This window comes from Myotis yumanensis, unplaced genomic scaffold, assembly GCF_028538775.1.
Source record: "Myotis yumanensis isolate MYYU_CA2020_CCGP unplaced genomic scaffold, mMyoYum1.0.hap1 SCAF_22, whole genome shotgun sequence".
NCBI classification, from domain to species: Eukaryota; Metazoa; Chordata; class Mammalia; order Chiroptera; family Vespertilionidae; genus Myotis; species Myotis yumanensis.
Window position 1 is genome coordinate 2857368 of NW_027223773.1, and position 21900 is coordinate 2879267.

Below are 21900 nucleotides of genomic sequence, written 5' to 3' on the forward strand. Positions count from 1 at the left end.
GATTCCCAGTCAGGGCACACGCCCGGGTTGTGGGCTCCATCCCCAGTAGGGGGCATGCAGGAGGCAGCTGATCCATGATTCTGTCTCATCATTGATGTTTCTCTCTCTCTCTCCCTCTCCCTTCCTCTCTGAAATAAAAAATATATATATATATATATTTTTAAAAAGTGCTTAAAAACAAAAAGTAGTTCGTACTCCTCAGGTGTATAAAGAAAATTCATTTTCCGCGTTTTCTGTAATTGCTCTATTTTCCTCAGACCCATGTAAAGGGTAGGTTGCAACGTGTGCGCTTAACATGTTGCAGTCATGGAAACCACGGGTTAGGTAACTGAGCCACTTTTAGGTAAACGATCAGACCCTCAGATTTAGTCCCACTCTGCAAGATTCCCTAGGGATAGAAATTTGGCGAGAGAAGGTTTGGGTATTTTTGTGTGTTTTTTAAAGATATCTGTATTGATTTCAGAGAGGAAGGGCGAGGGAGAGATGGAAACACCAATGATGAGAGAGAGTCATGGACCGGCTGCCTCCTGCACGCCCCCCGCCGGGGACTGAGCATGTTATAAATAGCCACAGGGCCCTGGGCGGAAAGACAGGTTCCCCACCCCGGCTGGAGGTGAAGGGGCCCAGCTCTCCCCCCCACCCCCACATTCACAGGCTCCCTCTTCCTTGTCTGGGCATTTCTCTCTCTCCCTTCACCTGCCTTGGGTTTCTGCCTCCCAGGAGAAGAACAGGACGCCTGTTGAGCCCCGCCTCTCGCCTTTATTCCTCCTTTTCTCTGGGTTCTGGGAGGACACGCCTTCCCTTTCCTGTGTGGGAGGAGATCTCTGTGACCCATCTTGCCTTGCTTGGCTCAGGGTGTGTGGACAGGAGCTGGAAGGATCTCAGTGCCTCCCCTGCCCTTACTGAGGGACTCGGGCCCAGGGGCGGAAGGCTGCAAGGAAGTGGCCACTGAGTAGGAAATGAAAGCATGTTGTGTAATATGTCCAGGGCGTTATCTCTGTTACATCTAGCTCCAGGGGCGTGCATCCCGGCGGTTGGTTATTAAAAACCGCTCAAGGCCTTGTACAAAGTACGGATGCCAGGCCGCCACAGACGAATGAAATCAGAGCGTTGGCCATCGATCAGCCCGAGGCTGGCGGGGGGGAGGGGGGGGGTGGTTTAAGTAAATGGCTCAGCGTCGCTTCCTCAGTGCCTCCCACTCTGTGATGCCCTGCCTTCCGCCCACACTGCCCAGCGCTCCTCTGGGCCCGGCCAGCGTTTCCTGTTCCTCAGTAGGCATGCAGGCCGCTTCCCGAGTTAGTTCATGTTTAGTGCAGTGTGTGGAGCATACATATTTCGTATATAATTTAGGTAGGAAACAAATCAAGCCGGCCGGCGTGGCTCCATGGTTGAGCGTCGGCCTATGAACCAGGAGGTCACGGTTGGATTCCCGGTCAGGGCACAGGCCCGGGTTGCAGGCTCGATCCCCAGTGGGGGGCGTGCAGGAGGCAGCCGGTCAGTGATTCTCTCTCATCACTGATGTTTCTATATCTCTCTCCCTCTCCCTTCTTCTCTGAAATCAATAAAATATATATATGTATATATTTATTTATTTTTTTAAGAATGTAACTGATTTGTCACCGACCACAACTGGTGGACGTGGCTGTGGCCTTTTAGAAGGAGTGGCCATCGGGGCCTGTCATCTGGGCCTTTGCTCAGGTTCGGGAGGGCAAGTCATTCACGCAGGATCAAGAACTTGACGGTCAAAGGTTCCCTTTTCTCTCTGCTCCCGCCTGCAGCCTGGGTGCGTGAACACCACGGAAGTGGACATCAAGAAGTCGTCCCGAATGAGAAACCCCCACAAAACCCGGAAGGTAAGACCCCCCCCGGGCGTCGTGCTGACCTCAGGAATGAGTTCCGCGGACGGCCGTCGGCCGTGAACACCTCTGCCCCCTCTTCATCCAGAGCCTTCGAGTGTCTCCCCTGCTCGTCCTTGTCGCTTGGCCAGAGGAAAAGCTTGGCACTCAATCCCCCGTCGTCCTCCAGTCCCCCTCCCCTGAGGACCACACCCCATCCTAGGGCAGCAGGTGTCTGTGCCAGGGAGGGGGCAAGGCTGCTGAGGGCACCCCCTCCCTCCATCGGGGAGAAGGACCATCAGGAATGGGAGGTCTCTTTCAGAGACCAGGCGACGAGGAAATGGAGACAGGCTAGCTGAGAAAAATGGGACTGATGAGAGAAAGGCATTTTAGTTTTTTTAATAATATGTTTTTATTGCTGTTAGAGAGGAAGGGAGAGGGGGAGGGAGAGAGAGAGAGAGAAGCATCAAGTTCATAACCTAACCACGCCTTTGTTTCAGAGCTGTGCTTCTGTTTTACATCCCTAAGACATTTAGGATAGCGGTGCCTTTTTAAAAAAAATATATATTTTATTGATTTTTTTACAGAGAGGAAGGGAGAGGGATAGAGAGTTAGAAACATCGATGAGAGAGAAACATCGATCAGCTGCCTCCTGCACACGCCCTACTGGGGATGTGCCCGCAACCAAGGTACATGCCCTTGACTGGAATCGAACCCGGGACCCCTCAGTCCGCAGGCCGACGCTCTAGCCACTGAGCCAAACCGGTTACGGCAGTGCCTTTTGAATTTTGATCAGAAGCTTAAACAGATCTGCCTCGAGGTTATCTTCCTGAATATATCACACAAAGTTACCTGTCAGCAACTCCGTGACTGCCCATGCTGTTCTGTCCTAACCTGTTTCTTTTTTTTTTCCGTTTCCTATAGTCTGTCTATGGTTTACAAAACGATATTCGAAGTCACAGCCCCACCCACACGCCCACGCCAGAAACGAAACCTCCCACAGAAGATGAGTTACAGGAGCAGGTGGGTCGACCTGTGCCATGGCCTGTTAATGGTTTGCGGAGTAGCAGCTATGAAGACCAGGCGGTGAATGTGTAATAGCAGGTGTTTTAAAAGCGTACTCGTATGGTTGACTGTTTCATACAGAAGAATTTTCAGTTAAAAAGTAATGAAATTGTCTCATTGTAAGGTATGTAACTCCCCAAGTCCCTTATCTCTACCCCATTTTTAAAAGTCACACACACTAGTGTTTATGTTGTACTCGAACACGGGGTCTTATAGGATGAGAAGACATGTTGTCTACATCGCCATGGCTTCACCATGTCCAATCATGTGACATGATTTTCACAAATGAGTGTTTATTCTTGTTTCTACAGTCTGGTCTCTAACTCTATGGCCTCTTCAAGTTTTCCCTTATCAACGCTGGTGTAAGGTCATGGTATACATCACATCTTGTTTTACCGATTGATCAATCGTTTTGTCTCCGAGTAGTATTGCAATGCAATCACCAGTGTCTCCTATCTATAATAATAAAAGTGTAATATGCTAATTAGACCGGACAACTGAACGACCTTCTGGACGTCCTTCCCGACGAAGCTGGGGATGCCAGGGCTGAGGCAAGCCGCTGCAGCTATGAGAGCCAAGCCCCTTGCATGAATTTTGTGCATCGGGCTTCTAGTCAAATAATAATTAACCTCTTGGTTGAGTCAGTCATGGGACTTTTCACCTTTTTTATTCTTTTTTTTCTTATATCCGATTGTAATATGATTTATCAATAATATAATACATTTTTCTAGTATACTTACAGTCCTCATGAAGGAAAAAGTAATTCAGATAAAATTTTTATAGGTTTTTATTGATTTCAAGAGAGAGGAAGGCAGAGGGAGAGATAGAAACATCAAGGATGAGAGAGAATCTTTGATCGGCTGCCTCCTGCACACCCTCCTACTGGGAACTGAACCCCCTACCCGGGCATGTGCCCTGACCAGGAATTGAACCATGGCCTCCTGGTTCATAGATTGATGCTCAATCACTGAGCCACAGAGGCCGGGAAATTCAGAGAATTTTAAATGAAAGTTTCCCAAGTGTGATTATGTCCATTTGGGTGTTTGAACAATTGGTAAAATTATTCTCAAAACACATTATTGATGCTTTCATGGGATGGTATTAGGAAGTAGGTTATATTTTGAAATTATAATAACAGATAACAAATGCATTTATACTCTGAATTCAATATTTAGGAAATAAATGTGATTCTCATGTGGTTATTCACCATGAATACATGTTTAAAATCTTTATAACACTTTGGCCTGGCCGGTGTGGCTCAGTGGTTGAGCGTCGACCTCTGAACCAGGAGGTCACGGTTCAATTCCTGGTCAGGGGCACATGCCCAGGTTGTGGGTTAGATCCCCAGTGTGGGGCGTGCAGGAGGCAGCTGATCAATGATTCTCTCTCATCATTGATGTTTCTCTCCCTTCTTCTCTGAAAACCAATAAAAAAAATATTTAAAAAACATAAAATCTTTATAACACTTTAACAGAAAGTTACATTTTGTTAAAGCAGGCAGAATATTTAAATTCATTGCTGTTCTAAAGCTATTGGTTATATTTACATTGAAGCAGATTTTAATTTTTTAGCTCTTTCAGATCTCTCTCATTTGATTTTTTTTTAACAGACTTTGGAATTTTACTGATGTAGAACATGTTCTTGTTTGGAATTTCCCAGTTTATCAGAAATTAGAGCTGAAAATTATGAGAATCTCACTACTTACCTAGTATATAACTATTTCTTTAACTCTGTTTTCAGATAAACTATTGGCAAATACAGTTAGATAGACATCGGTTAAAAATGTCAAAAGTTGCTGATAGGTAAGTATTTGGAGATGCCCATATGCACTTACACTTTCTATCTGACAATGAAATCTGATAAAAAATGGTAACTGTTGGAAGAGGGCTGAGATAAGTGATTGGAACCCTGTAATAAATGTTATTTTGTTTTTCCTCATTTATTTTTAAATATTTTTATGGATTTCAGAGAGGAAGGGAGAGGGAGAGAGAAACGTCAATGATGGGAGAGAATCATTGATCAGCTGCCTCCTGCACGCCCCCTACTGGGGATCGAGCCCGCAACCCTGGAATCGAACCGTGACCTCCTGGTTCATAGGTCGATGCTCAATCACTGAGCCACACCAGCTGGGCTATCTTGTTGCAGTTTAAATTAATTACAGAATGATCCTTATTGTCTTACATCCCTAGAGGTCCAATCCTTGAACAACCAGAATCAGATACAGAAGATAATTCCAAGGCCTTCAATCTTCTCCCTCCTGCTGGGAGAAATGACCCTTTCAACTTCCGAAGTTGGCCTTCCTTTAAATTCACACTGAGTTATTGCATAACCTCAAAATTGGAATTAAACGCAGATTTTATATTTTTCCCATTTCTTTATTTAAATCTGTTCTAAATATCACTTGTGTTCTGCACTTTGAGGCATTGTCAAATCCTACCTCTTCAACTTCTTTCCTCTCCTCCTCTTATTTTTATTTTTAAATACGGATTTTAAAAATTCTTTTGCTCAGCGAGTCACTCCCCTTTTACCTAATTTCTATAAATACTTTAGAAAAAAATGACTTTTTAACCTCTTTTCCAAGTTGGCTCAAATCAGTTCAGCTGCGGGTGACTGGTCGACCAAGGATCGGAGCTGACCCTTAGCCCTGCCCTTCACACACTGACCTCTTCTGTTCTGTTTATTGTAAATGGAGGGATATTGGCTCACACGGCGTAGGCATGGGGTGGGGGGTGGGGGGCAGGATGGAATCCTTGGCCACTGTCTTCCGAGAAGCACAATAAGTGAATGCATGTAAGCTATTGAAATGTGAAAACGGCCATTGGATTTCATGCTAGGATTCCTAGCAAGGATTCCTTGGCCATTTTCCTAGCGTCCCTTGCTTTGGGCTGGTTGTAACCTCCGCCCCACAGCTAAGGGAGATGAACATGTTTCTTCTCCCCAGTCTGCTAAGTTACACGGAACAGTATTTAGACTACGACCCGTTTTTTGTGCCGCCTGACCCTTCCAACCCATGGCTGTCTGACGACACTACTTTCTGGGAACTGGAGGCGAGGTGAGTGCCATGTTCCCGTCCCTCGAAATATCTCCCTGATTTCAGGGTTTGGGTTCAACAGGAAGGATCCTGTAGCCGAGTCGTGGTCGCTGTAATTTTACTGGGTGTCTACTTTAGCCCGTGGTAGAACGTTCTTACTATAAAGGCATTGGCTTTGAACCTTGGATATTTGAAATTGCATTAATATTTGCATTTCCCAAAGACTAGTGCAGACTAGAGGTGTAAAGGTTAAGGTAGACCAGTCAGAGTTGGGATCTTCGGTTCTTAAAATTTAGCTTATTGTCTTAGCTTCCTCAAAAACCCACGTAGGCACCAAGGCCCATGTGTTCAAGTAAAAATGAATCCTAACTCCATACGTAAGTAAACCGTATGCCTATATACATTCAATTTTAAAACAAAAGGTCTTTATTCTAAGAGAAATTGGCAAGAGACTGGCTTCTTAAGAAAACCAAAGCACCATTGAGGACTCCCTGGTTTCTCACAGGAGCCAGGAAAGAATCCTATGACCAGTCTTGACCGAGTGATGAAAAGACCGTTGCATGTCACTTCATAGAGGGAGTCTTCTGTATCCGGTAGCACTCCTCCAGCTTGGATGTGGGAACCTTCTCTTTCTTTCACCTCCATGCAGGGCTTCTTAAATGCTTGAGGAGCACAGAGCTCTTGATGCGTAGGTTCTGGATTTCACAGATGGGGAACTAGAATTCCAAAGGGCCGATGCTCCCCCAGGATTAGGTCACACATTTAATTGACAGCGGAATCATCAATGAGGACGTAGGCCTTTCGGTTCCCAATGCATTTTCTCCCAGGACAACATGCCCCCATGCGACCGCATGGGGGTGTGGCCACGAAATTGGGCTGTGGGGTCAGAATGTCCGCCATTTGCCCCTGATCTCCTGCCTGTCGTTGGCAAGTGGTAACCCTCTCTGTGCTGCGATTGCATCGTCTACAAGATGAGAATTACAATAGTACCTATCTCATAAAGTTGTTGAAAGACACTAAGAGAATCCATATGGTGAAGGAAACTAAAAGACCCAACCAACGCTCAACTGACCGTAGACTTCATTATTGATGCCTGGCTTACACCTCACTACCATTGCATTCAGGGTCATCAATCGGAGATATTTTTTTCCCCCTGAGAGTTCAGTTAAAGACGGGAATGTCAAGACTTATACATGGTTCTGAGAGGAAACGTAATGGCAGCAAATAGGGCTTGTACTGAACGGAATGTGTCTGGTTTGCTTTTGTCTCCTCAAGCAAAGAACCGAGCCAGCAGAGGGTCAAACGGTGGGGGTTTGGAATGGACGAAGCGTTGAAAGACCCCGTCGGGAGAGAACAGTTCCTTAAATTCCTAGAGTCGGAATTCAGCTCAGAAAACTTGAGGTAAGACGTGTTTTGCCGGTCGTATACAATAAGCCAGAGAGACCACCCGTGGTGTGTCCGGTTGTGGAGGACCTAACAGGTCAATTACTCTCCCTCCAGCATCATGGTAAGGACATGAGCCCATTGAATTCCTGCCACTTGATGGAGGAAGAAAAAAAAGATAAAATAAGGCAAAGTCTGTCCAACAGGCTCCGTCCCTCGTGGTGGTTTATTTTTACCCTGTTTTTTTACATATACATTTTGTGCATTTGAAATGGGCTCCATAAAGAAGCGTTCGGCAAAGTGGGAAATGGCCAATAATGTTTCTGCAGTTAAATGAAAACATCGACTATTTATGAATATTGGTCTTCCTTGCATATGGTTTCTCAAGTGAGGTCTACAAAAAGAGACTGGGTGCTTGTGTCAAATAACTTGAGCCCTGGCTGGTGTGGCTCAGTGGGTAGGGCGTCGGCCTGCAGACTGAAGGGTTCCGGGTTCGATTCCGGTCAAGGGCACGTGCCCGGATTGCGGGCTTCATCCCCAGCACGGGGTGTGCAGGAGGCAGCCGATCAGTGATTCTCTCTCATCACTGATGTTTCTCTCTTTCTCCCTCTCCCTTCCTCTCTGAAATCAATTAAAAAAAAGAATCCAGAGTCAGGGGCGGGGAATAACTTGAGACGAATCTGTGGGGGCAGCTCTTTTCTTTGCCCATTAAACACAGCCTCAGGCAGTCGAGAGCAGCACCACATTACTCTGCTGGTGAGAGAGGGATCCACATTCCGCCCATCTGTTGCAAACATCATCCCCACATATTTTTGAGATTTTTCTAACTCGGAGGACGCCTGGAAATTCAATCTTTAAGTGGGAGACCCTGGAGTAGACTTTCGTCGCCCCGAGGAATGATAACTTTCCACTCCCTGAGTCCGTTTTTCCATGAGCGCTCTCACGCATTATTCTTTTGAAACACGAGGCCCTAATGCCCTTACCCATGACACATGCCGTCCTGTGAAATTCATTTCCCGAAAGGTCTCAGCGTTCATCTGTTTCCATAGGAACGAAGCAGGGCCAGGCACTGTCACATTCTTTTGGGGGAATTTAACAGATACCAACAACAGAGCGCTGAGGAACATGCAGAACTTTGACAGATGTCCCAGGGATTAAGCAAGGTGACCGCAGACAGAACCGGGAGGAGTTCCATCGTACCCGTGTGCCTGCCATGGGTTGTTGGGTTGCAGCTTCCTCTTATCCTTCAGGTTCACGGGAAGCTTCTCAAGGTTATGAGAGCTACAGTTGCTAAGGATTTCCTTGAGCCTACCGAGGAACATTTTCTCTATTCAGGTCACATCATCATTTATTTTTTTTTATACAATCCTATATAATAAAAGCCCACTATGCTAAGAGTCCGGTCGACCAGTTGGCCATTCAACCAATCAAAGCGTGATATGCTAATGCTATATCAAGGCCGCTCAACCGCTCGCCATGATGTGCATTGACCACCAGGGGGTTTATTTTTACCCTGTCTTTGCCCATAAAAATATATTTTTATTGATTTCAGAGAGGAAGGGAGAGGGAGCGAGAGAGATAGAAACATCAGTGATGAGAGAGACTCATTGATCGGCTGCCTGCTGCACGCCCCACACTGGGGATCGAGCCCGCAACCCAGGCATGTGCCCTTGACCAGAATGGAACCCAGGACCCTTCAGTCCACAGACCAAAACTCTATCCACGGAGCCAAACCAGCCAGGGCTAACCATTTCTTATCTCAGTAATTCTATGCCCGCTGGTTTCCCTGCGAATGAATTGCATATGAAACATTCCATCTATCACATATACGTGAAGGGTTTCGATGCCCCTGCAAATGTAAGCCTTTCGGGTTGTTGCCTGGGAGAGCTTCCTGCTTCTGCCATCCCATCGCTCTCTGCATTAAATGGCCCCAAATTAGCTATTTGCCCTGATTTCTCCAGCGAGGGCCGTTCTGAGCTGAGCCCAGAGCCCTTTTAACTCCAGGAAAGGTTAGGTGTAATCCCCTTGCCAGGAAGAGCAGGAAATCCTCTCTGTGCTGACCCTCAGCACTCAAATGGACACAAGGCCCAGAGACTACAGGACAGTGCACGGCTCTATCCCCCCATCATATGCTGTATGTCACTCACCCTGGGACCCTCCAAACCCACTTCCTCTCTCATAAATGGGTCTTCCCACCTTCAATAAAATGGAGGTTGCACAGAATGGGGGCTCTGGTCGATCCACTTTTTTTTAAAGATATTTTTATTGATTTCAGAGAAGAAGAGAGAGGGAGAGAGAGAGAAACATCAATGAGAGAGAATCGTGGATCAGCTGCTTCCTGCACGCCCCACACTGGGGATGGAGCCCGCAACCCGGGCACGTGCCCTGAACGGGAATCGAACCCTGACCTCCTGGTTCATAGTCAATGCTCAACCACTGAGCCACACCAGCCAGGCATGGCCGATCCACTTTTAACAGCAAACACTTAAGTTATTTTCAATATTTCCTTATGAAACATTTTACACCTTTGAATACAACTAATAAAAAAAAAATCGGTCAAGGCTCAATGTAGGAAGCCCTCAGAGAAAGTGAATTCATCCTGAGGCCTCACTGTGGATCGATTTTATAAGGATTTTCAGATTATGAGACATTGTGTAACCAGACAATCCATGGGTCCAAGCTGCCTGTCACGACTTGAGCCAATTCAGCAGAGACAGGGCTGAGTTCTAGATGAGCGTTGATTCCAGTCCTGCTGGCAGCGTGGAGAGCGGCAGGGCACCCACAAACATCTGCTCTGCCCCCCACTATCAGCCAGCTGCTTATATTGGGGAGAAGGACAGAGATCACTTGGGAAAGTAGGTGAAAGGGCTAATGGGCAGTTTCTGCTGCAAAATTGTTAATATTTTCATGATCACAGGCAGCGCCCGGATGGGGAGGAGGGGCCGCGTGTCCGGGTGAGCGCCCTGGCCCACAGGCCACTCCCAGCCAGGTTAGGCTGTGCCTTCTCCAATCAGAACAACGCCATCGCGGCCAACAGAGTGTGATGACTAGTCCTTACCGTCCTAGCTGGTCCCCGACAGCCTGTTTCTGCCCCATCCATTGGAGTGAACGCTCGGTGTCACCCCACGCAGGTTCTGGCTGGCGGTGGAGGACTTGAAGAAGAGGCCTATCAGGGAAGTCCCCTCTCGGGTGCAGGAAATATGGCAAGAATTCCTGGCTCCAGGAGCCCCCAGTGCCATCAACTTGGACTCGAAGAGCTACGACAAAACCACGCAGAACGTGAAGGAGCCCGGACGGTACACGTTCGAAGATGCTCAGGTGAGGGCCTCGCGTTGTGTCACGCACGTGCTCCCACGGAGTTGGTGGGTGGAGAGACTTGTATTTTGTTTTTCTTGTCGTGGGCAGCCGTGTCTAATATTCCAGTTTAGGTCACGGTATGTGACACAACTCCGATTGATCTAGGAGAATACAGGTCGTGACCCCTGAAAATACATCCTGCATATCAGATATTTACATGACGATGCATAACAGCAGCAACATTACAATGATGAAGTAGCCACGAAAATAATTTTATGGTCAGGGGTCACCACAACATGAGGAACTGTATGAAAGGGTCGCGGCATGAGGAAGGTTGAGAACCACTGGTTTAGAGTGACCTGTTTTGAAAAGCCTGGGAATGTTTGTAAATGTACATGGTTTTCTGTGGACATTTGTTTTTATGTGACTATTTGAAATATTTGAAACCTTTTACTTCATTTTCCACTCTGTCACCCAATAGGTGAGCAAGCATTTATCCAAAGTGGCCCCGGGAGGGGTTGGGGGTGGAGGAAGAGAGTGCGGGAGAGATCAGCCAAAGACCTTGTATGTAGATATGCATAACCCATGGACACAGACAATAGAAGGACATATGTAAAATCAACAATAGAGATTTTTTTTGCCGAAACCGGTTTGGCTCAGTGGATAGAGCGTCGGCCTTCGGACTGAAAGGTCCCAGGTTCGATTCCGGCTAAGGGCATGGACCTGGGTTGCGGGCACATCCCCAGTGGGAGATGTGCAGGAGGCGGCTGATCGATGTTTCTCTCTCATCGATGTTTCTAACTCTCTCTCTCTCTCCCTTCCTCTCCGTAAAAAATCAATAAAATATATTTAAAAAAAAAAAACAATAGAGATTTTTTAAAAATATAAAAATAAATTCTTTGGAAATGAAAAACAACAAAGTGGCCCAACCTCAATAACACATTTAACCCCTTCAGGTGTCTTTCAATATGGAGATTCTAAGACACTGATATTTCTAAATGATTTATTATTACTCATAGTCAGAACTAAATTAAAGTAGCGTAAGATATGCCAGACTCAAACCCGTTTCGGCACTGATGACAAAGTGGAATGCTAGATCCAGGCACTCGTTAATTTTCCAAGTTAATTTTTCAGTCTGCAAAAAGAAATGAAATGTATATGAAGATATTAACTTCCTAAGTCAAAATTTCGTTTTTTTTCCCCCTCAAATTGGACATAATCTCCCCCTTCAGAACAACTTGAATTCCCACTTTCTCTAACAAAATATTATTCTCAAGAAGAAAAATAAACTTGTAACGAGAGGATGTTATTTTCTAACGATGTGTTGCAGCTGGCCGTTAGATCAGAACACGCCTCCTTCATAATTTCTTAAGCCATCTTTAGAAAAGGATGTTAACTCTAGAAAGCATGTCGTATGTTAAGTAACAGTGTTGCTAAGTAAAATACGGTATAGAACATGAACAATGAGCTTCCTTGATTTTACTCCCGGTTGAAAATATTTCCCCCTTGGCTTTGGTTTAAGGAAATCAACTACAGAGAAGGAACCGAACACAGCTAACTGAACTTCCGGCCTCCCTCTGTGCTAAGCTCTCCCATGTGGAAATAATTCTATCCTACGGGGACACGCGACAGGGACCAGGATAAAAACCCTGGCCTTGCTTACTTCTCTGCTTATTTATTTTGTATTTCAGTTCAAGATAAGATTCCCAACATTTTTTTTTTTCTGGAGCCAACAATGCGTAAACTGTTTGGCATACCCTTCCTGAAGTGGTAAAAGGAATATTTAGCCCTGGCCTGTGTTGCTAAATGGTTAGAGTGCTGGCCTGCACACTGAAGGGTCTCCGGTTGGATTCCCGGTCAAGGGCATGTACCTGGGTTGCTGGTTCGATCCTGGCCCCTGTCAGAGCACATGCGGGAGGCAACCAATCAATATGTCTTTCTCACGGCGACGTTTTTCTCTCTCTTCCTCTCTCCCACGCTCCGTCTCTCCCCCTTCCTCTCTCTAAGCTTGTCCTCCATCCATTTTATAAAATGGACGTGAAATGGTTACCAGTCTTGTTGAGGTCTTGTGAGGACTACATTAACTAATACAGGCGCGCACTCAGACGCGTACCTGGCATAGACTCAAGTAGATTTGAGTGCTTGCTGTGCACAGCTCCATGCTCTGCTCCACACTTACCATTCCTTTCATTCTCACAAGAACTCTGTATTCTACATTAGAAATGAAAGCGGAGGGAGATGGGTAAATTGGCCCAAATTTGTACTGTGTGACTGAGATCTCTAGCAAGAGAGTGTCTGATTCCCAAAATGCCTGATTCCAGAGCAAAGACATGATTTCACTCTTAACAGCTACAAACCAGTATGGTTTTCAATGTCCCAGATGCTTGGAGAGGAACCTTGGGCTAGGGCAGTGGTTCTCAACCTTCCCAATGCCTCGACCCTTTAATAGGATTCCTCATGTTGTGGTGACCCCCAATTTCATTGTTACAAATTGAACATAATTAAAAAGCATAGTGATGAATCACAAGAACAATATGTAATTATAGATGTGTTTTCCGATGGTCTTAGGTGACCCCTGTGAAAGGGTCGTTTGACCCCAAAGGGGTCGAGACCCACAGGTTGAGAACCGCCGGGCTAGCGCGAGGCTTCGTCCTGACGTATTGAAGTGCATTCAGAGCTTCTCCACATTATTGCTGGTGTGTTTGAGACGAGGAGAAATGAGTCATTTCTAAAATTCTATATTTTCTCCAAATAAGAAGAGACTAGGACATCCAGACACTCTCAAAGGGTTCGAAACTCTACATTGACCTGGAGTAGCTGGAAGCGCCAGCAGATTGATTTATATTCCCAAATAATCCATAGCAATCAACAACTTGATGTAGAATCCCTTTATGACATTCTGTTAACGAAATTCCGTTGACGTTCTGCGTAGCTCCTCAGCCAGTTTTAAAATTGATTTATGAATAAGATAATGAACTTGAGGATCTGCTTGTTCTGTCCACAGAAGGTGTTCTCGGCAGCAGCAGAATCGGTCTTTCTTTCCAGCTGCTTCCGGATTGGTTTTCCAACTGTCTGTTGTCTTCTGATCGCGGTGGTTGGTTTCCCCTGAGAAATGACGGAGCCGCGCCCTAACCGTTCTTTCTTTCCAGGAGCACATTTACAAACTGATGAAAAGTGATTCATACCCACGTTTCCTACGATCCAGTGCCTACCAGGAGCTTCTACAGGCAAAGAAAAAGGTACCGGTTCTTTGTGACCTTTTTAAATCATTCTTTGGAGAGGTGACCTCCATGGGGCCCCGGGGGAAGTGGACAGAGGGTAAGTGAACACGCCCCGAGACCCTCCCCAAACCTGTGCCTTTTATAAGAAGCCATTTAAGTTCTCTTTGCTTCTCTTTGTTGATCGCTTATTTTCTTTTTTATTTGTTTCTGTAGATGTTCTTACTTTGCAGAGTGTTTTTTTTTTAAGCTGTTTTTCATGTTTCGTATTAGTCTTCGATATGCCTAGTTCAAGGAAATAAAAAATTGCAATAGCCCGGCCGTTGTGGCTCAGTGGTTGAGCATCGACCTAGGAACCAGGAGGTCATGGTTCAATTCCTGGTCAGGGCACATGCCCGGTTTGCTGATCCCCAGTAGGGGGCGTGCAGGAGGCGGCCTGTCAGTGAGTCTCTCTCATCATTGATGTTTCTCTCTCTCCCTCTCCCTTCCTTTCTGAAATCAATAAAAGCATATTTTTAAAATTTGCAATAAAGAAAAGAAAAGAACGATCTCATTAAGCAAATTTTCTTTGTTCACAGTAAACTAGAATGTCTGTTTTTAGCCACAGACCCCACAACTAAAAATACTCTTTTTTTTTTCCAATGGTAGGGATTGTACATTTTTTTCAAAATGTAGGGATATTGGCTTCTGAATATTTTTCACTTGGTATTTAGCCTGAATCACTCAGTATCCCCACAATGCATTTTATGCACCTAAGATAGTACCCACCCACATTCTGGAAGAATTGCAATAGACCTCATTATTCAATTCATGTTTATCTTCAAAGTCTTCCTGTCGAGGGTACCCTATCTCATCCAGGTAACGTGATACGGAATACCTGGACATAAACATCTTTACTCATTGTTTCTTAGCATGAAAAGCATTCATAGCTTCTTTAAATTCTGAGATGAAACTGTAATTTTTTATACTTCAGGATCATCCTTAGGCTAATGGGATTTTTTCAAAGTACTCTGTAGACCAGTGATGGCGAACCTTTTGAGCTTGGCGTGTCAGCATTTTGAAAAACCCTAACTTAGCTCTGGTGCCGTGTCACATACAGAAATTTTTTGATATTTGCAACCATAGTAAAACAAAGACTTATATTTTTGATATTTATTTTATATATTTAAATGCCATTGAACAAAGAAAAATCAACCCAAAAAATGAGTTCACGTGTCACCTCTGACACGCATCATAGGTTTGCCATCACTGCTGTAGACAGATCGTCCCATACAGCAGCCACTGGCCACGTGGGGGTGTTTAAGCTTAAATGGAAGTTAATTGAGATCACACAGAATTCTTGCCAAATACGAAGTCCTCCGTGATCACAGCTAAAGGCTTCTGAAATATTGGACAGCGTAGAATGAAATTGCCATCTTTCAGACATTTCCATTGGATGGCAGTGCTTTATAAAATTACTAGTTCTCAACAGCAATCTGGTTCTAATGGAAAATTATTAGGAACGAAAGCCTCTAGATTTTCAAAGACTTGGCAGATGTCAGCATAAACACGTCGCTGTGTCGGTGTATCTTCTTCATTTTAGTGTAGTTGCTTTTTACTCGAAATCCCGCCATTTTGTTTGCACGAGAAGAGTTTTGATGTTTAAAATAAAAATCATTGCCTGGCCAGCGTGGCTCAGTGGTTGAGCATCGACCTAAGAACCAGGAGGTCACGGTTCGATTCCCGGTCAGGGCACATGCCCGGGTTGTGGGCTTGATCCCCAGTAGGGGGCGTGCAGGAGGCAGCCGATCCATGATTCTCTCTCATCATGGATGTTTCTCTCTCCTTCTCCCTTCTTCTCTGAAATCAATAAAAATATTTTTAAAAAATAACAAGAAAAGAAAATAAAGTCTTTAATAAAAGGAGGCCTTTCTTGGCAGCTCAGCCCCCTTTTGGTCCCCATGATTTTGTGTTTTATCATTTCCTCTCCTGTGTCTTTTTGCTCTGTTTTCTTTCTTTCTTTCTTTCTTTCTTTTTTTTTTTTTACGTTCCCTGTTTCCCTTTGCCTTGCCCCACCCCGCACGTGTTCAGTCGGAACCCTCCATGGATCGCAGAACATCTTTTGAGAAATTTGCACAGAATGTGGTAAGTCTTCTTTGGGGAGGAATGACGCACCCTTAAGTCCAATCAAGCGATGTCCCCAATTTCTCACCCCGCCTCCCACTCGGGTGTAACAGCCAAGGTGCTGCCTCGATTCAAATCCAGAACTTGGATTCTATCTACCCTTGGGTCTCAGCCCTTCCCAGGGTAGAAAAAGAAGTCTCCTATGAAAAACGACAAGTACCAATCAAGCCAAGGTTGGCAAAGACCCCCCGTATTATAATACGTAAAATGAAGAAATCATTATTTTCTTACGTTTTTCTTTTTATTCACTCTATCCCTTTATTAAAGAGAGTGCACGGGTTTCTATGACCTCCCCCTTGGCTTTCTGTAACGCTTAAAAGATTAAGAACAGCGAGGGGGCCTGTGCTTTCTACATCTGTAGGGAGAGAATGACCTATTTGGTCCGAATGGTGGCCGGTGACAAACTATGCCCCTCAGTGGCCCGCCACCACGCCTCCCTTCTCCGTTCCTTTTCAGGAAAGCTGTTGAAAGTTGTTGCATACCTCATCCGGGAAGCCAGTCGTTTCTATGCCACCGTTTTCTTAGCCTCTAGCCATGTGTTCGGGTGATATATTTGTGTGTGGGATTGTTCCTCCTCTTCTGTTTTTCTTTGTATTGTGCCAGTGCCTTGGGAACTTTCCGACCTGGTGCGAGCTCCGACTAAAGCCTTGACCGCATTTATTTTTATAGGGCAGGAACCTCCCCATTTTCCCATGCCATAAAAACTGTACTCCAACACTGAGGGCCAGCACTAACCTGTTATGAAAAGAGGTAGACCACTCTCGGTTTCTACTCCAGTCCGTCCGCATTGTCTGTGGAGTTGTCTGGTTAGTCCATGCTGCTGCTGCTGTGTGTGTGTGTGTGTGTGTGTGTGTGTGTGTGTGCTGTGTTGTGGCTTCTGCTGTGATGCCTAGTTCAGTGGAGTTGTGTGTGTTGAAACGTCAGCAAATCGGATTCAACAGAGATGTGGTGTTTGCTTTTAGTTTCCTTCCAAAGATCTTTGCGGTGGGGAATGCCCACCGGCTGTGCGTACACATGGCACGTGGTGACCGTGTGCAGAGATTTTGAAAGACGGCCAAGAGCCGTGTCCACTCTGAACATTCCACGGGGTTGTACAAAGTAAAGGGCGGGGACACGCCGGGCCCCGGGAATGAGTCACATTAGAAGCTTCCCACCATTTTGGCGGGATCTGTTGCCGTCTCTGACCTTTAATATAAGATGTCACCGCGGGAAGGGAAGGGAGAAGAAACACCTCGAGGTTTTGGCGGAGAAAGTTGCTCCATGCTCAGTACATTGTGTAAGAATCGTTTCCAACTCGTCCTTTCCGAATGTAATGCCGACAGAATATTGTTCGCGAGGCTAGAGCGGACGTCTCTGTGATAGAATTAAAAATAATACTGCGACTGAAGGAAGATGGGAAGGGGAAGCCAAATGGACGTCTTTCCTCCAACCCCATCCCTGATTCTGACCAAGTTCCCCAACTCTTAAAACAGCACCACATTTACTTGTTGTTTTGATGTTTTCAGATTCCACAGATAAGTAAAAGCATATGGTATTTGTGTTTCTCTGTCTGACTGGCTTCGCTTAGCGCAATACCATCTAGGTCAGGGGTGGGCAAACTTTTCGACTCGAGGGCCACAATGGGTTCTTAAACTGGACCGGAGGGCCGGAACAAAAGCATGGATGGAGTGTTTGTGTGAACTAATATAAATTCAAAGTAAACATCATTACATAAAAGGGTACGGTCTTTTGTTTTTTTTTTTTAGTTTTATTCATTTCAAATGGGCCAGATCCGGCCCGCAGGCCGTGGTTTGCCCACGGCTGATCTAGGTCCACTCATGTTGTCATAAATGACAAGATTTTATTATTTTTTTGATGAACAATATTTTATTATATATATTACATTACACACACACACACACACACACACACACACACACACTAGAGGCCTGGTGCACAGATTCGTGCATCAGTGGGATCCCATGACCTGGCCTGTGGGAATCGGGCTGAAACCAGCAGTCCGACATCCCCCAAGGGGTCAAGAGGGCACTCTGCAAAGTTGCTGTCGCTCGGCAGCTCCTGCATTGAGCGTCTGCCCCCTGGTGGTCATTGCATGCTATGGCTACTGGCCGGTCAGCCGGTCACTTAGGCTTTTATATAGACATATATTTATATATCTCCCATCTCTTCTTTATTCATTTAGCTATCATGGGACACCGAGGTTGCTTCCATATCTTGGCCCTTGTAAATAATGCTGCAATACACATAGGGCTGCAGATATGTTTTCCAATTAGTGTTTTCATTTTCAGGGGATGGGTGGAAAAGGTGAAGGGGGAGAAGAAGTGCACACTTCCTGTTATGAAATAAATCAGCCCTTGGGATAGAATGTACAGCACAGGGGATACAGTCAGTAACATCACAACAACGTCGTCTGGTGACAGATGATTACTCGGTTTATTGTGATGATCACATTGTAAGGGATATACAGGCAGAATGACTCTATTGAACAATTAAAACAATATACTGTAGTCCTGACTGGTTTGGCTTAGTGGATAGGGCATCGGCCTGCGGACTGAAGGGTCCCAGGTTCGATTCCAGTCAAGGGCATGTACCTTGGTTGTGGGCACATCCCCAGTGCGGGGGTCGGGGGGGGGGGGGGCGGGGTGTGTGTGCAGGAGGCAGCTGATCGATGTTTCTCTCTCATCGATGTTTCTAACTCTCTATCCATCTCCCTTCCTCTCTGTAAAAAATCAATAAAATATATATTTTTTAAAAACCAATATACTGTTCTATTGTATGTCAACTATACTTCATTTTCTTTTCTTTTTCTTTTTTGTTGTTGTTAACTTTTATTGTTGAAAGTATTACATGTACCCCTTTTGTCTCCCCCATTAACCTCTTCTAGCCTGCCCCCCCATCCCTGCCCTAGGCCTTCACCATCCTACTGTTATCTATTTTTGTTTCATCTGACCCTGCACTTTAGGTATGATCAAAGTCATTATTTTACAAGTGAGAAAACTGGAGGGTCAGAGGAAGAACATAATTGGAGCAGAATCACACCTAATTGCCCGGGAGGGACATAATTTGCCCAGCTGGCACCGACCCAAAATTTATTTTGTTCCCAAAGTCTTTCCCTCCCCACTGATCACCTTGCTCCTTGATAAATGCTGCCACCGGGTGACACCCTCCTCTGGAGGGTGAGCCCATTTTCAATTGGTGTTTATTTGTAGAAGTTTAGTGTCCTGGTCCTGCATATTGTTATAACCTGGTTCTAGAAATAGCATCAAAGCCCTAGCTGGTTTGGCTCAGTGGATAGAGCACCAGCCTGCAGACTGAAGGGTCCCAGATTCGATTCCGGTCAAGGGCACATGCCCAGGTCGCGGGCTCGATCCCCGGGAGGGAGCGTGCAGGAGGCAGCCGATCAATGATTCTCATCATTGATGTTTCTCTCTCTCTCTCCCTCTCCCTTCCTCTCTGAAATCAGTAAAAATATATTTTTAAAAAATGATACACAAGCAGATCAGGAACTGAGTGAAGGAAGGTTTTGGCTTGTATCCGTGCAACTTTAGAACTTCGGGTGTATTTTTTTTTTTTCGGGTTGAGTGCTGTAGATTTTATTACTTGAGATTCCAGGTATAGAGCACCTTGAGTAAATAGAATGTATAAACTTGTCACTAGGCTCCCTACCAGAGATCTCACCAACAAACACATAAAGTGAGTCTGGACAGGGATGATCTCTTTTCTCCTCTCAGGGACCTGAAACTCACCTCATTGATCATATTGTTGTTGGCATCTATGGCTACCCACCTTGTTTTATTGAAACTCAAGCGGCTTGTGGTGATAACTTGCCTGAGAAAGCAATTTTAGGAACATCGATTGCTATGAAATGTACCCGACTGTGTAGCCTGTTTGGTTTGGACAGTAGATCTTCATTTTCCCCTGGTAGCATCATCCGTTCTGAAATGGCCGCTCACATCCCATAAGCTGTGAATGGCACAGTGGTTTTTGGTCAGAGAGCATCCCAGGGGTTCCTAAGGAATGTTCCGAGGCTGCTGAATAGACAGCCCCCAGTGAGAAACTTCTCCCGGAAACGAAAGTTTCAATAGCATTTCCCCAAGTCCTGTTCTGATCTACCTGACCTTGGGTCGATGGCCGTGGCTCTGAGGCCCCAGCTACCTGTGTCGATGGAGACATCCTGGGGGCCTCTGTGTCATTAGCGTGTAACCTGGTCGCTCCCATGTACCCAAGCACTACCCCATACAGTGGGGCCTTGACTTACGAGTTTAATTCGTTCCATGACGGAGCTCGTAACTCAAATTACTCGTATGTCAAATCAAAAAGGGAACGAGTGAGACACGTGATGCTGGGCTGATGTGGTGGCGTTCGCTGTGACGTGCGCTGCGCCAACTAGCAGTGGGGTATCTGAAGCTGGCTCGTAACCCGAATTTTAGCTCGCAACTCAAAGCAAAAAATCGGCCGAGAGACGGCTCATATCTCGAAAAACTCGTTAGTCGGGACACTCGTGTAAGTCAAGGCCACACTGTATTTCCATCCAACAAAATGACAACAGGAACTTTGCCCCCTATCGGAGGACACACACATCGCGAGACATGGCCACTCCTCTTAGGAAGCTCGAGGTGTATAAGAGGGTCGATGTCGACAGGAATAGCTCATCTGGGGCTGGCACTACCAGCGGCACCAACGTCGGGTCATTCTTCTCATGAAAGTGATTTCATACACAGTTCATAGGAGTGTAATTGCTAATCACTTTTCCCAAATGAAACCTTACAGAATGTGTCAAACCTTCAAAAAATCTCTCACTTTCAATCAGTCATTCAACTTTTAATAAATTATTTTAAGAAAGCCAGGTGTTCACACCCAAGCAAGAGTATCTGTTGCATCTTATAAATGCCAAACATAAGGCACAGTCTGAATGCACAGTTGTGAATTTCTTAAATGCATCAGGGTATATCTACCTGGTAGAATATTATGCTGCGATTAAAAATTAGATTTTAGAGTAGTGGTTTTCATCTTTATTTTTGGGCACCCACATTTGACATAGTAATGCATACGTGTTTGTGTGTGTTACTACACAAATGGTACTGTAAAGAACTAAACTCTAACATATAAACTATCTGTGTTTAGAACTAAAATTATCCTTATTATGTGCAACACAGTCTGAGATATTCTGACCTATTCTATAATATTCAATTATTTTCTTAATGTTGTCTGCATCTTTCTAAATTGGTTTTCCTACCCACTAACGCAATGAATGTGAACAAAACATTATATTAGAAGAAATATGGGTAGCATGGATAATTGATCAAAATATAATTATTTTAATATACATGTTACTCATAATAAGTCATAATATTATGCACAGCGTAATTCCAGTTTTAACAAACCATATTTTTGTATAAAAAGTAGGTGCTATATTAGTATGTAAATAACTGTATTTCATATAATGTTTATTTCTTGTAATATTTTTCTGTGCTTTTCTCATTTTTCTCTAATGGACCTACTCTACTTTTATTTCAGGAAAATATTTGTAGCTAAGGGAATTAAACTATTTGTCTTGTTCTTTCTCGGTCCACACAGAAGCTGGTAATCAGTAGTTAAATGTAAATGTGCTCCTAAACCATCTCTTTTTAGTCCATCATGACAGAATTTTTTCAGTGTTCAACATTAAATACACCAGGTCTCAACAATTTGAGTTTAACTTTCTAGGAACTCATACTCTATACAGTTTTGATAAAATAATTCCAATCTGAAATGTTTACCACTCCAGAGTAATTGTAACTAACAGGGACACTTTAGCTTGCAAGATCGCCCCCCCCCCCTCCCCAACATGAAGATGTATTCTAGGCCTTCACACAATATGTGGAATCAGAATATATGGGATTATTCCGGGGTTGGGGTTGGAGGAAAT

The 21900-nt window shown here is 44.9% G+C and overlaps 1 protein-coding gene across 5 annotated transcripts in view; it reads left to right on the forward strand.

The window, feature by feature from the left end:
* The window catches only part of RGS7 (regulator of G protein signaling 7), a 132304-nt gene that overhangs the window by 109069 nt on the left and 1335 nt on the right, over positions 1-21900 (forward strand). For 2 of the 5 annotated variants that reach the window (XM_070401168.1, XM_070401171.1), the window contains 9 exons: positions 1779-1853; positions 2760-2858; positions 4641-4702; positions 5842-5952; positions 7207-7332; positions 10446-10632; positions 13761-13850; positions 15900-15953; positions 16662-16742. In XM_070401168.1, coding sequence (XP_070257269.1) covers positions 1779-1853; positions 2760-2858; positions 4641-4702; positions 5842-5952; positions 7207-7332; positions 10446-10632; positions 13761-13850; positions 15900-15953; positions 16662-16736 — 879 coding nt within the window. In that variant the 3' untranslated portion in view covers positions 16737-16742. The remainder of the gene's footprint in view (positions 1-1778; positions 1854-2759; positions 2859-4640; positions 4703-5841; positions 5953-7206; positions 7333-10445; positions 10633-13760; positions 13851-15899; positions 15954-16661; positions 16743-21900) is intronic. The other 3 variants (XM_070401170.1, XM_070401172.1, XM_070401169.1) reach the window with 2 other exon arrangements.